Consider the following 15,733-nt stretch of genomic DNA (forward strand, 5'->3'; position numbering starts at 1 on the left):
TTGCAATTGCCTTCCTCCCATGCTGATCCTGTAAGCAAAATTCAACAATTTGTCAACCGAGCTGGAAAGCAGCACCTTGCAATAATGACCAGCTGAGCTGAGCTGCATTTAGATTCCTAGCTAAGGGAAGCAGAGCCCAGTGTTAGAAACTGAGATATGAAAGCTAGGAGCTAAATGGTACCTTAAACCTAAGTTATGTGCACAACAACGGAATGTCTAGTGTAGTTTTTTTATAACAATAATAAAAAGCTGAAAATGAATTAACTGTTGGTTTTTCACATGGTCTAGTCCTTCCTCTACCCACTACTCCAATATTCTTAAGAGGGTCTCTTCTCCAGTCTTCAGAGAGTAGCTGGAAATGGGGAGGCAGAAAAAGGTCCTCCTTTCCTTCCACTCTGCAGTTTTAATCTGAAATCTTAGGCATAGTACTGTGCCCAGAGCTCAGAAACTGCTCATAAAATTCCCTGTTTCAAAATGTGGCTAGAACAATGGGAGTTTTGAACACTGGCAAAGCCCTGAGTGTGGTCACTGCAAAGGCAACACAAGGGCCTAGAGATAAACTGCAATGGTAGTTTTTTAAAAAGGAGGATCACCTTAAAAAATGAAAATAAAAGGAAGAGGAAGGCTAGCAATCTCACTCTGTTTACCTTTAGTTTTAGATTTGCATACAGTTGTACAGACACAATGAAGCCTGTAGCCATGGGGGGGGGTGTAGATAAATATATATATACATATAATACCTGCAAAAGACCATGGCAGAATGCTCTCCCCAATGTTGCCTGTTGTCAGTCTTTGTCTCTTCCCTGCACAAATCCTGATTCTTCCCTATCATCCTGTCCCCAAATCCTGACCCTCAAGCCCACTCTATTCCTCTCCCTCTGCCCATCTGACACCTTTCTCCTTTCCTCCAATTCACACACTTTCTTCACTCTTCCTTCTTTCCTCCTTCTCTCTTATGCATGCACTGTTGGCTGCAAGCCTTGATTAAACTATAGTAAATTTTCCTCATTTCAGTGGAACATGCTACATGGTCAGAGGAGAATGTTATTTGGTCTGCATTTTAAAGGAAAATTGACCTAATAGTCAACTCCCGTAGCCTGATTATTTTTTGAATTTTACACTCAACTCAAATCTCAACTCAAACAATGTACCAAAATATGTAAATGACAACCACCACCAAATATTTTGGGGTAAAATATGTTTAGAATGGCTACTAGTAGATAAAATATGCATCTTTTAAAGGTTGTATCAGAATCTCTCTTTTTTTTTAAAAAAAAACAACCTGTTACAGATGGTTTGCAGAAAGATGGAATGGACTGATGAATGAACACAGGCTAAATTGACCCAGATCAGAAATAGACTAATTTCTCCATCCCTGTGTAGAGGCTGCAGCCTAACACCAAGATCTTCAATGCATTTCTTGGGACACTAGTCTTACTGAAATCAATGGTGTCTTTAGGATTATAGCTTTACCTGATAAGCTAATGAAAACAGGAACGAACCAAAGCTGCTTTATATGGAGACAGACCACTGGGCCATTCAGCTCACTACTGTCTACATTGATTAGCAGTGGCTCCTACCAGGAGATGCTGGGGATTGAATATGGGACCTTCTGCACGTAAACCAGATGCTCTACCACAGAACTACAGTCCTTTCCCTGGGTGATGCCATCAATACCACACATGGGAGTTGTGTCCCAATGGCATCTTCCCACACAACTCTGGCAACTCTGTATATGCAAGGTCACCTCTTTATCCATTTGGAAACTTGTACCAGAACCACAGAATTCTCTGAACTCTCAATATAACTCTATACTCTAAGGGGGAAGAATATGAACTCAAACGGCAGTTACTCCAGCACCCATTCTTTTTATCACAGCAACCCCCCAGTAAACCACTTTACCTACAGAAAGTGCTTTGGAGAAATATGCTTGCCACCCTCCTCTGTCATTTCTTAACTCAGGCAATACTAGTCCCAGGTGTTTTTGTTGTCCTTCATATTCCCCTTCTTTACTCTCTTGCAAAGACCTTAAGACTCTCTCACCCCATTTCTCCAATGCAGTTACCAGAGGGAAGCAGTCCGCAATTTACCTAGCTAAACTGAGAGGGAAGGAAGTCATTTCCTTCATACTGAATGGCTACAGCTGACGAAAATGGTTTCAAGTTTTACTTTGCATTTCAATTGTTTTTCTAATTGTTTGTAAGCTACCAAGAGAACTTTAGGTTATGGCGTATCATACAAATGCCATAAGGTCAGTCAGTAAAGAAGGTCTTGGGCACATGTAGAACTTTTTATAAGGTGCTCAGGGTTTGCCTCACTTCTGAGTAAACATTTGTCTGCAGGCTAAAGGCAGGTGGGGGACTGAGACAAGTACAGTTGTCAAATGCACTTTAAGGACACAACAAACCAACCATTCAAGAGGTGCAAACTTGAGGTTCAAGCAAGCGGTGCCTTCTCAGAACAGGGCTCTCTTCTGATTGGATGGCAACTCCAGCCAGATTCATGCAGCAAAGGATACTAAAACTTTGATTGGTTATTTCAAAGTTCCACAAGTTTATCCTCAAGTCATCCGCTGACATGTAAGTTTCATAGTCACTGTTCACAGATATGGAGTTGATGTGATATGTGTGTGCATTTGCGAATACTCTCCTGGGAGTTGCCTCCACCATTAAATCCATGGGCCTTAGCACGGGTACCTGTCAAGACAAGAAACAAAAGGAGTTAATGAGAAAAAATAGTCTATCATCAAAGAAAGTATCATATACTGCAACCACTTTTCTGTAAGCAACAGATATGGTTATTAGAACTGGGTTCTTATGCTGGGTTAGAAGAACAGCAACATTAAGAATTTGATCTTGCTTTTTCCTCCTCCTTCCTATTCCCCTTTCCTCATGTGTCATGTCTTTTTAGACTGTGAGCCTAAGGGCAGGGACCATCTTAGTACTGGTTTTTGTAAGATGCTTTAAGAACCTTTGTGACTAAAGGGTGAAGTACAAACCCAACAAATAAATAAATAAATATTAAGGTTAGTAGAGATTCCACGCCCTGTGAGCAACCTTTATTTCCTTCTTCCCATCATGTAGAAGAACTGGGGCAGGTATAACAACGTAACACAAAAGCACATGGCATAAGTTTCCCCACTCCAATGCTTCTTAAGTATACTCCAGTAAATCAGTTGATGAAGCTTCAACTATATAAGGAAACTTTAACATAATAGAAAGGCGTCAGCCAATGGTGGCCAATACCAATGTAGTATTTCCTCCAGCAGTTTCATTACTGTGCATTATTGTCTGTATGCTGCCTGGGGAGATTTCCCATGGCTGTGGAGGTGGAGACGGGGATATGACAGCCAGGATCAAGTGACACTAGAACATAGGAACTGCCAGCTCAGAGTCTGAGATTAATGTGATGAGCCTGCTTTCTAATTCAGCCTGACACATTCAATGATGCATCGTTTGCTGTTGAAGGACTTGGCGCAGCCATCTGGGGACATGGCCCAGCATTTTGCCCAGAGACTGCAGGGAGAAAGCAGCCATTGAGGCTGTCAAGAGAAACGTGATGGTTTTCAGAAGTTAAAGGGTTCTATGGTCATATCAGACTTCCCTAGAAACAAACAAACATCAAAATTAAGGGCTTCGCCATAAGATTTTTACTTAGCCCTGTGAAGTTATGTGGGAAAGGTGTGTCTTAATTGGTTTTCTTACTGCTGTTCACTCAAAAAAACAAAACCCAGAGTTTCCCACAATTAGGAAGAATCAATCAATCAATGAGTAGGGTGGACAGATTGGCTCAACCGCAGTAAACACAGTGGTAAATGAGCCAGTCCACAAGTACAGTTTATACTGGCATCTTTGTTATGCATTTACTCTGCATAAGAATAATCAGAATTCTACAAGGGAGGGCATGTTACAAGGGAACAGAAAATCTAAATGGTCCAACAGGTGCAAAGGACATTGGACACTGAGGTCCAGCTCTGAGGGCCTTCTGCGAGAAGTGAGGTTATAGGGAACCAGGCAGAGGGCCTTCTTGGTAGTGGCGCCCACCCTGTGGAATACCCTCCCATCAGATCTCAAGGAAATAAACAACTATCTGACTTTTAGAAAACATCTAAAGGCAGCCCTGTTTAGGGAAGCTTTTAATGTCTGATGTTTTATTGTTTTTAATTATTATTATCATCATCATCAATTCTGTTGGGAGCTGTTCAGATTGGCTGGGGAAACCCAGCCAGATGGACGGGGTATAAATAACAAATTATTATAATAAAGTGTGTAGTCAGGATTAGATGGTGTTTCCTGGTCTTTATGAGACCATGGTAATGTTTAACAAGCAACCAACCAATAAGGGTGGTCAAAACCACCATCCATTTGTTGTAGCTGGTACCATCTTCCAGTTGTGGTGATCAGATATTCTAAAATATATTCAAGACTTCATAAATGAAGGCCCAGTGCACTCTAGCATAACACAAGGAAATGCATCCTAGGGAGGGGAAGGGATGGAGCTATGCAGAAAGAGGTAACTTCTTAAATAATGTTATCCAGGACTAACTTTTGGGGGGGATGGGGAGGGTATCAAAGCTCACAAATGGGATGCAATGGGAGCAGCAATGATAGTTCATTCATGCATCTGCCCTATTTGAATCTAAAACTGGCAGGGTAGGAGTGTCACATTTTTACAACAAAATGTGCATGTGGGTGAGTAGAACTAGACCTTGCCCTACAAACCATGATGCGCGAATGGCAGGGTGATGTCTTCTTATCTGCATCAGGAAAACACAATGATCAGCAATTTTCTCCTTTATGCGCCCTGATTTCTAAGACCCCACCCACCCATTACCCATTTCCTTCCATTCTGAAACTGCACTGGAGAGAATGTGCGAAATGGATCTCAAACCTGTCTAGTCAACGATGGTCACAAGTAAATGGATGCTTTAAAGATATCAATTAAAACTTAGCACATAGCTCTTTTACTACAGTGGTACCCCGCAAGACGAATGCCTCGCAAGACAGAAAACCCACAAGACGAAAGGGTTTTCTGTTTTGGAGGCGCTTCGCAAGACGAATTTCCCTATGGGCTTGCTTCGCAAGACGAAATCTCCGGGGACCTGCTTTAAATTGCTGGCGGTCGGGAGCAAAGACTTTCGCCCACAGCCAGCCTTCAGAAGAGGTCCTGGACCTCTTCTGAAGGCCGGCGGGGGGCAAAAGTCTTTGCTCCCCCCCCCGCCTGCCTTCCCGGGACAGCGGAGACTTCTCCGCTGCCCCGGGCGATCTTAAAATGCTGGCGGGCGGGAGCGAAGCGTTCGCTGCCGACCCCCAGCATTTTAAAATCTCCCCGGGACAGCAGACAGAGAAGTCTCTGCTGTCCCGGGGAGATTTTAAAATGCTGGGGGTCGGCAGCGAACGCTTCGCTCCCGACCCCCAGCATTTTAAAATCTCCCCGGGACAGCGGAGGCTTCGCTCCCGCCCGCCAGCATTTTAAAATCGCCCCGGGACAGCAGGGGCTTTTAAAATGCTGGCGGTCGGCAGCAAAGCCCTCCTGTCCCCGGAGCTTGCGGGGTGGGAGGTGGGAAGAAGGGCTTTTCTTCCCACCGCCAGCCTTCAGAACAGCCTTCTGAAGGCTGGCAGTGGGAAGAAAAGCCCTTGTCCCCCCCCCCCCAGCCTTCAGAAGAGGTCGGGGGACAGACTGTCCCCGGACCTGGTCTGAAGGTGGTTTCCCTAGGAACGCATTAATTGATTTTCAATGCATTCCTATGGGAAACCGTGCTTCGCAAGACGAAAAACTCGCAAGAAGAAAAAACTTGCGGAACGGATTAATTTCGTCTTGCGAGGCACCACTGTATTAGGTTTCTACTTAAGCCACCCTTCTCTTAACTAGTACAGTCACGACGTTCTTAACCAACACAGACAGGTCCTTAAATATATTCCTTATTCAATTACAAGAGTAACCTGGGGGCAGTATCTATATGCCCATTATGATAGGGTAATTCAGTGTAACAAACCAAATTAAGACCCTACACAGGCTGTCAAATAAAATAAACCAACTAACAATTTAAATTATTTTGTGTTTTCAGAAGGGGGAATGAAAATGCCAATCTTTCGTGTGTGTGTGTGTATGTGTGTGTGTGTATAATAGATAGATATAGATAGAGATGAAGTACAAAATACTGTTTCCAACCCCTTTCTTCTCATCTGGTGAGGATTTTTCCTCCTTCCAAAGTTAATGGAGCACTAATCCTCTTTTGCACTGTAAAATTCCCTTTCTGCCATGGTTCAGTGGTGGGTGTGGTTCAGAAAGCAAGGGGATATGGCCTTCCTCTTTGTGCCTATCAGAATTGCATTTCTTCAGGAAGCAATTAACCCCAAATTGAAAGCATCCCAGGAAAGAAAGAAGGAATTGCATCAGGATAACTGCTGCTGTTCTTTTTAGAGCTAAGCTGAAATTTCCCAGAAGACATTTTTCCTGAGAAATTGTGAGGGCCCCCCTTTTCTCCCTCACTTCCTAGTACACAAAACCTACTTCACAAATTCCCTTATTTTTTATAGTAGCTATTTTTTCCACAACCCCACCCATCTTAGGTCCAGGACACACTGTGGAGGATTCAAAATGGTGGCCAGGCTGCCAACACAGTTGCTTCTGCTGCTACTCATAGCAGCAGCCACACCCTCCCAAAAACTGTTGGGGGAGGGTGGTGAAATGAAAGAAACTGTGATACTGGCACCCTACCCTCACAAAAATGTTGCAGCAGGGGAAAATGTTCCCCAGGGGAAATTTTTTGAAATTCCTTCCCCCATCCCATCCCACCCTGCTCCACATAGGATGGAGAATTTTGAAAGGCCATTTGCGTACAAGCTCTAGCTGTTTAACTACAGTGATACCTCTGGTTGCGAACGGGATCCGTTCTGGAAGCCTGTTCGCAACATGAAAAGAGCGCAACCCGCAGCGGCGCGTCTGTGAACGTGCGGGTTGTGATTCACCACTTCTGCGCATGCGTGTGATGTCATTTTGCACTTCTGCACATGCGTGAGCGGCAAAACCCAGAAGTAACCCTTTCCGGTACTTCCGGGTCACTGTAGGACGTAACCTGAAAGAATGTAACATGAAGCGGATGTAATATGAGGTATGACTGTACTTTTCGTCTGAGTTTTTAAAACAGGTTCCTTGAGGGGGGCTATATTCCCAATTGAAACAAATGCTTAGTCAGACATGCTTTGTCCTTGTACTTTATCGACAGAGACTCGCTTTCAGCATTCAAAAGTAGTCCTCTCAAATCACTGCGGTGTAAAAAGCATAGTTAGCAGAAAGGAAGAATCGCAAGGTGAATGTGCTGCTCTGCATGGAGGAATCTGCTCACAATATCTGCTGTGCGACTTTGGCCCAGTCATCTAATTTGTGTTTCCTTTTTCTGTTTTATACATAACACTTATGACTCCGTGTGGCTTTTCTGTGAGATGTAGCAGTATTTTCCTCTGAAACGCTGTATCCTGCATTTTAAAACTGAGTGATGTAAATGCAGTGTGAGAATGATAACAGAGAAAGAGAGAAGCCCAGTGAACTTCAAAGCTGCTTCTCAAATCTCGCTGGGTTTGTGGGCCTTCTCTTGAAACTACCCGGTTTTATGTGCTGTCAAGTTTAACCCACATCTAAATGTATTTTTACACGTTGGAATAACATGTGAGAGTGCATTCTTTTTTTAACCATGTGGCAATAGATGTAGACATTGATCTGAATGCCATCAGATGCCATTGATCAAACTCCTATTGAGCTTTATCTTGACCCCATTAACATGAGTAGAGAGAGCCCAATTATTCCTGTGCAGTCATGAACTCAGCAAGCCTATGTGGCTCAGGGTACAGCAGCTGATACCCCCTCCTGTCGTGCTCAACAGAACCATTTTATTAAATTATTAAAACATCACCTGTCTAGACAGAATATCTGGGCAGCACTGGATGCGTGTGAATGCTGTGAGATAGTGAGCACCAACTTCAAATGGAGCTCTAGGTGCTACGCCTTCCTCTTCTATGTCTTTTCCTCCCCTCCTCTTTCTCTTTCTAGAAGGCATTGCCTATGCTGTCAACAGTAGGAATAACCGGCCAGTGCTGCCTGGGGATTAATATTTTGCAGACAGAATATTCATCAAGGACTATTATCATGGTAGGCTTACAATTTCACGCTCCCTGTGCCTTTGCCTTATTGGGCCATTCCTATGAAGTGAGAGGAGACACCTTCCTGCATAAAGATAAACTTGCAATCTAATTACAAGCCTCTGCTTCCCCCAGGCGTTCTCCTTCCTTCTAAACTCACACATTCAACCCTAGTGTCATTTCTTCCACTGTCTTTTGTTGCTTGCTGTTTCCCTCTGCAAGTCCTCCACATTAGAAATACTATAATCATAAAGGTAAAGGTAAAGGTACCCCTGCCCGAACGGGCCAGTCTTGACAGACTCTGGGGTTTGTGCGCCCATCTCACATCTATTGGCCGGGGGCCAGCGCTGTCCGGAGACACTTCCGGGTCACGTGGCCAGCGTGACAAAGCTGCATCTGGCGAGCCAGCGCAGCACACGGAACGCCGTTTACCTTCCCGCTGGTAAGCGGTACCTATTTATCTACTTGCACCCGAAGGTGCTTTCGAACTGCTAGGTTGGCAGGCGCTGGGACCGAGCAGCGGGAGCGCACCCCGCCGCGGGGATTCGAACCGCCGACCTTTCGATCGGCAAGCCCTAGGCGCTGAGGCTTTAGCCCACAGTGCCACCCATAGAACTGAACAAAATACGTGAATGGGCTTATTGCTGTCACCAATTTGTCTGATGGTATCCAACCAACTGTTACCCAGGTGAAGGGGGGGAAATGATCAGATGGGAAAGACTCATGGAGAAGGGCTTTGCATCCACAAGGTTCCCGGTTTAATCCCTGGCATCTCCAGGTAGGACTGAGGGACACTCTTGCCTGAAACCCTGGAGAGCAGTGCAGAGACAATTGTGAGCTAATTGGAGCAATGTTTTGACTCAATATAAGGCAGCTTCTGGTTCCTATATACCAGTGATGGCGAAACTTTTAGAGATTGAGTGCCCAAACTATAACCCAAAACCCTCTTATTTATCGCAAGTGCCAACACGGCAATTTAAACTGTACACCTCATTTTTTTCTGTGTGTTTCAGTTTCTTCTTTATGACTGCTATTGAAATAAATAATCCTTCATAAAAGTTACTGCATTACATTCTTCATTAAATTATCTTTCCATTGATATATAATTTTATGGTATAACTCAGTGCTTTTTTTCTTTAAAAAAGTGACTCTCATTGTGACTCAAGAAATCATCACCAGAGAACAATAAATACAGTTCAAACCAGGAAAAATAAATACAGCAAATTTCTTCTCCCATTAAATTCACAAAATGTTTAGGGGTATGCTTCCTCCTGCATCCCCACAGAAAAAAAGCACTGGTATTACTCCAAAACAATGTGGTATTATGAGGCATCAAACCTCGGAAATACATTTTTCCCAGAAGGTCCTACAATTTTGGCCACTAGTGTACACTGGAGGGCTGTACTAAGAGCCACCCTCTCCTTAATATGAGATAATAATGATTGTCTGTGTGTGCACATAGAAATAAATATAATTAAAAAAATAAACGCAGCCAGATGGTCGGGGTATTATTATTATTATTATTATTATTATTATTGCCATTTCTTTGGCTGCTGTTTGATCGCAGCCTCAACGGAATGAATTTCTCTGTTGGCTTCCGTGGGAAAGCCCAGCGGACATGTAAACCCAGCAGCCCCTTCTTAGGTTACCATCTTTATATGCTTACTGACCTGGGAGTTAAGCCCTGCTGAACTCAAGGCGGCTTACTCCAGAGTAGGAAAAACAGACTGGCGGGAGGCCTGGCACATGAAAAGTCAATGCCTGTTCAGCTGCCAGGCCCTGGTGCCACAGGCTTTGGGTGTGCACAAGCTCTCCTCTCCTCCTCCCCTACCCCCAGTATAGAAACTATGGCCCTGGTGCTGCAGGCTTTGGATGTCGCGCACAAGCCCAGCACAGAAGCTACGGCCCTGCTGGGGCGACGACAGGCGTGCCCACAGAAAGGGCTCTGAGTGCCCTCTTTGGCACATGAGCCATAGGTTTGCCACCGCTGCTATATACCTATGTGATCTCTCCACACCCTCAAGGTTCCAACAAAATGGCAGCAGCAGTCTGAGAAAACACACTGTTGATTATTAAGTGTGCTCTTGTAGATCTGGACCATCACTTCCGGCACCTATTGTTTTTGTGTGTGTTTTAATTTCAAGACTTATACAGCATTTCCTCTGTAGATATGCAGCTTGCTGTAACTTTCTCTCCGAATCTTTCCCCCTTATGTGTACAACCACTTATGCAAACTGAAAAGGGCAGAGCCTGGATAGCTCACTTGGTTAGGTTGCAGGTTCAATCCCTGTATGGGACAGATGCATATTCCTGCATTGCAGGGGGTTGGACTAGATGATCCTCAGGGTCCCTTTGAAAACATTGAAGGAAATGAAAGCTGTAGCAAACATAAGCCAGCTCTCTCCCCCCCCCCCCGCCCCGGGATTCCACAGAAGCATGCACAGCCTGTCTCCATTTTATCCTTGTAACAACAACCCTGTCAGATAGGATGGGCTCAAACAGAATTCCTGGTCCAAGGTCACTCAGTAAGCTGCGTGAAGATTTGAACCCTGGTCTTACTACTAGACACTCTGGCTACTATGCCACACAGGCTCGCTCCCCATGTTATGATGGAAGGAAGGCAGAGCGGGATGCTGGACTGAGGAAGCCCATGGAACAAGAGCGGAATGGAACAAGGGCATTCTGCTGAAGCCCTCTTTGGGAATCAACAAAGCTAATGAGCTGTGCAGCTAAGAGATCAGCGAGCATTCAAAGTCAGCATGTCCATGTTGAACCAAGTCAAGTTTTATAACTCTACTCAGCAGCAAGCTGAAGCACTCCTATGCTCAGTTTATCACATAAACACACCTAGAGCCTGCCCCTTGAGCCACTTTCAACTGCAAAGTTCTGGTTGCCTTGAACTCATGTGGCTTCCTCATTTTGTTAATTCAACGAGGACAACCACCACCACCTTTCATAGTTTGGATATCATGAACTGACCGATGATGGGGAGGAGGAAGAGGATCCCGGTGAGGGGTGTAGCTGAGGCTGGAACACACCAGGGAAAGCAGGGGATGGGGATGGAAGTACTCACAGGGTGACGGAGGATGGCGAGGGGATGCAGGTCAATGTACAGAAACCAGAGCAGCAGGATCCATCACCAGAGCCAGAGGGACCCCTGTCTCCATGAATATGGTGGGCTCTGAAGTGTAGGGAGCAGCGGGAGTGGTGCTCTAGGAGGCTGAGGCAGACAAGGGCCCTCAGCTCAGCTCCCTAGCTGGCCAGGTGGAGCTTGCTAGCTCTGGGAGGTGGTGTGTGATTCCTCAGCTGGAGCAGGTGAGGGTCATATGCCTCATCAAGCCCAGATGCTGCAATCAGCATGCAAAGTACCCAAGGGAAGCAGAGATGAAGTGGTGTGTCTGCTCAACTGCCCATGTTGAGGGACTTTGGCTTGGATGCTCCAGGACCTGTATGGGCCTGCGCTTCAGGTTTGACTCTCAACTGTATCCTGACTGGTGGACTTCAGACTTGGCTACACGGATTGACCCCGGACTGTGTTTCCTGACCTTTGGATTTGGGACTGTGTTCTTTGCTTGTGTGGCTTGACCCCTGGACTTGGCATACCAACTTGCTGCCAGTAGGCCAGGGGTTCAGGACAAAGGAGGATCCAATCATGAGCCAATAAAATAATGCATATCTATTCTTCCGTTTATAGATCAGTTCATTTCTAGGCCAGAAAGAAATAAAGGGAGAGATGGAGTTAAAAGCAGATTGGAGTATATTGGGGCTGTGGGACGGGGAAAGGAGTGCATAGCTTGTGTTTACATGGAAACAGCCACCTGCGCTTGGTTGATAGACTGAGTCTTCCAATATGCCCTTTTCAAACTGCAGCCACGGTTGCCAAGCACACAGGAAAGGTGGTGAAACCGAGCAGAAGAGGGAGCGTTGTTCACTTTAATGAATGTGCTTAGTGGTTCTCGACAGTCCAGCCAGCAGGAGTCTGTTGAGCTTTTCAATTACCACTGCACTACAGAGCATGCTCCTGGCACACTGAACTGCCCCAGCACCAGAGCACATGCAGATATTCGCCCACAGCTGATAAAATAAAAACCAATTGCAAAGAAAGGGGCAGCAGTATTTTGCTGTTTTCGTCACAGACTGGCCTTTTGCAATACAGTCTGTGGAGATGCAATTTAAAGGGGAAGTGGGAAAACCGGCACAGCTATGGCTTCCTTGCTCTGAATCAACTTGCACATTCAGTCCATGTTCCCCCTGGGTTATTCAAGAGCAAGGTGGGCATGGCTCACTGACAAAGTTTGGTGAATATTACAGAGGGGAAAGCCAGGTGTAAAGCCACCTCTTCATTCCTTAACTTTGAAACTGATTAATGAGGATAAAATGCTCATTATGCCCACGAGTCACAGTTTTTGCCTGCCAAATGTATGTAAGTTTGCAGTTAAAAGCTGTGATTGTTCCATGTACTCATGCTATGCAAGCATGTTACATGTGTATATTTGTCTTTGTACCTGAGAACTGGTTCAAATGATTCTGTCTTTTGGTATCACGGTCATTATTGTGTGCATTCATGAACGTGTGTGTGTGTGTGTTTGTTTGTGTGTGTGTTGCCCACTACATTAAGGTGAACATAGTTTTTATAACAAACTTAACCCAGGTATGCAATCATACTGCCTGGTAAAATCCCTCCCCCTAAAATTTCCCATCTTCTGTTCAAAGGTTGTTCCCTAGCTTTTACTGAAAATGGTGTAGCAGTGATGGTTAACACCATATATTCAAGATACAGAATAGTATTACAAGGCTAGCTGAGTAGGGAAGTGTTTTAGACATTTATGATAATTGCAGTCACGCATGGGCGAATGGAAGCTGGCCATTTGGCATGGGGCCTTGTTAATTTGGGGTATTTGATAAGTTTTGCAACTTGTTCTTATACACATCGGACCAAACTGACACTTTCAAGCAAGAGAGCAGCTTTTGGTTTTTGAACGGGGCACCTTATTTTGTTCTTATGTTTGACTCCCCATTTTTTATTTTTATTACAGAGATGTGGCATACCTAGGCTTCCTTGCGCTGTTGGCAAGAAGCTGTATTAGCACCACCACCCATCCCTTGCACCCTTGGCCGGCTGTGGGGGGGGGGTCTAGGCGTCCCAAGAAGCTAGCGTGCCTTGCCTGGCTGCCCAGAGCAGTGGAGGAGTGGCCCAGGGAGCAGACGGGCTCCTAGCCACTCTGAGCCAGAGTGGAGAGGTGTGATTTTCATGCCTCCCCTCAGACCTGTGCTCTTGGTGGGGGCCAACCCCTGGATACACCCCTATAGGAACCTCAAAATCTGAATTTCGCCTGGGCATCTCCGAGAAGCCCTGCACATATACAAATATCAATTCATTTCTCGAACCAGCAATGGCTGCTAATGAGTCCCATCAGTGCACAAGGGTTTCTGCTTCTGCAACAGGGCCTTTCTGCAACAGGGCCTTTAGATTAATTAATCCAAAACAAAGTGCAATAGATGCATTTTGCCCCACCCCCCAAGTTATTTTGTAGACAGGCTAAGGCAAGGAGCTGGTCTCTGATAAAATATCTAAGAGAAGGTTCAAATATATTCTCTCTCTCTCTGCACAGCAGCATCGAAGAACAAAATTCGGTAGAGTCCCTTTTAGAACTGTAAAATGCATGTGAGAGATTGCTGTACTGAAAATGCCCTTAAGACTAAGCATAACTGCACACAAATAATTTATGCATTAGGAAGAAACATGGAAGTGATCACCCAAATGCATTCTGAGGTGATAAAATCCTGTGTCAGAACCCTGCACTGAATATGATCCAGAAGCCATGGGCTGCCCCCACCATTTTGCTGCTGACCCACATTCCACTTCAAGGCAGGCAGAATTTATGCTCTTCCCTATTAAATAGAATATTGTATTCGGATTCCCTTTTCCACACACCAAATACTGCAAGCAATTACGCAGCTCAGGCATTGTACTTCTCTTCTCGGACCCCCTGCAGTGTTTCAGAGCCTCTCAAAAACATCAACTGAAGTCCTCACATTTCTTGAAGAGAAGCTTTCACGAAAAACTCTCGACTGTCATGAATTTTCAAAAGGGCCCTTTTCCCTTTGGTTTGATGTCCTTAGCCTCTTGTGTTCCTTTTCTCTTTGACATCTCTGAAGCCTTCCCACACAGATGTTCAGTAGCACAGGCTAATCTCTGAGCCCGGCAGTTCAGACCATCAAGAAAGAAAAGTACAAAGGTGCTGCCAGCGATGGAAATAGGAAGAGCTAGCATTTGTTTCTATTAGTTTTAAACTTAATTAAAACAGAAAGCCGAAGTAATCGCTGCAAGAAACTGCTTTAATGTAAGTATAAAAGAAGACCCAAATGAACCTTAGAGAATAATAGGGTTGCTTTTTAAAAAAAGTGTACATGACATAACACTGCGTAGGTAGCCGGCTGCTGAAAGAGAATGAGAGAAATCGCTGCTGTGTGGGGCAGAAGAAGAGGTGGAATGGCTAAATGTTAGGCTTCAGCAAGAGTCAGACAAAAGGAGAAGGGAGCTGGCTGTCTACGCAACTGGATCATGTATGATCCAAAATAGGTGTGGGGAAGGATGGAGGGCTGATGAAGATCCAAGGTAAGAGATCAAAGACATGGAGGAGAGGCTTAGGCACTGAACTCACACCAGAAACAAGGTTATCAGATTGATCAGCAAGCTCTGAGGTTTTATTAGGCAATAGTGAACATGGATTGGCCTCTGGTGTCAGCTGACTGAGTGTTCAGGAAAGGTGGTAGTGAAGCCTCGGTAGCACCGAGCTTACCCTGCCAGGTATGCAGCAGAAAACAGATCACTGGTGGTTCAGGAAGTAACATATAGCAGCCCTGGTTCAATACCTTATGCTAAAGGAGGGAGATGTCCCTGTGCAATGATGGGAAGGTGGCTAAAGAAGAAAGGGGTCAATAAGAATGCATAGTGCATGTGGCACCTTGAACATTTTCCCTGGAAATGCCCTGTGCCCCTTTTTATGGCATCTGCATGATGTAGCCCATCCCACTGGCACTATCCCTCAGCCTAGTGGCACTGGACACCTCACAAGCACATACACACCCCTTCCCATGTTCTGCCACTCAGTAAAAAAGCAGCACAATCTCCCTTGGCCCTTCCCTCACCTATGAACGCCTACTGAATTAGCACACATTCACACAATTAAATTGGTATGTTAAGAAGCTCGGTGGAATGGATCTGTAGAGAAACACATAGCTGGCTTTCAACTCAACCTCCACTTTGATCTCCTTGTGATGACCTGGTAAATGCATACTGAGCTGCAAGCTGGGGCCATATGATGGCAGTCTAGTAGTTTAGATATTTGGGAATGGATTCATTCATCCCACTTTCCCCACATGTGCAGTTTGGTTGTGTGCATTGGGCTTTGGCTGCTAAAGAAAATATGGTTTACCTGCCTAAAGGCTGGGAACCTCATCCTCCCAGTTCAGGCATCCTGAGTCATCACCTCATCTCCTACAAACTGTCTTGGGAGCAAGGTTTTAAAATCTGAAATATTTTTCTGTTACCTTCAGTATTGCTCATGATGCTTCCCAAAGCAGTCCATGGA

At 45.1% G+C, this 15,733-nt stretch overlaps 1 protein-coding gene across 4 annotated transcripts in view; it reads right to left on the minus strand.

Moving 5' to 3' along the window:
* The window catches only part of PPP2R2B (protein phosphatase 2 regulatory subunit Bbeta), a 267,466-nt gene that overhangs the window by 36,081 nt on the left and 215,652 nt on the right, over nucleotides 1–15,733 (minus strand). For all 4 annotated transcript variants that reach the window (XM_081181030.1, XM_081181031.1, XM_081181032.1 and 1 more), the window contains one exon: nucleotides 2,519–2,696. In XM_081181030.1, the coding sequence (XP_081037156.1) occupies nucleotides 2,519–2,696 (178 nt within the window). The remainder of the gene's footprint in view (nucleotides 1–2,518; nucleotides 2,697–15,733) is intronic.

Source organism: Podarcis bocagei, assembly GCF_964188305.1.
Source record: "Podarcis bocagei genome assembly, chromosome: 2".
NCBI lineage: Eukaryota > Metazoa > Chordata > Lepidosauria > Squamata > Lacertidae > Podarcis > Podarcis bocagei.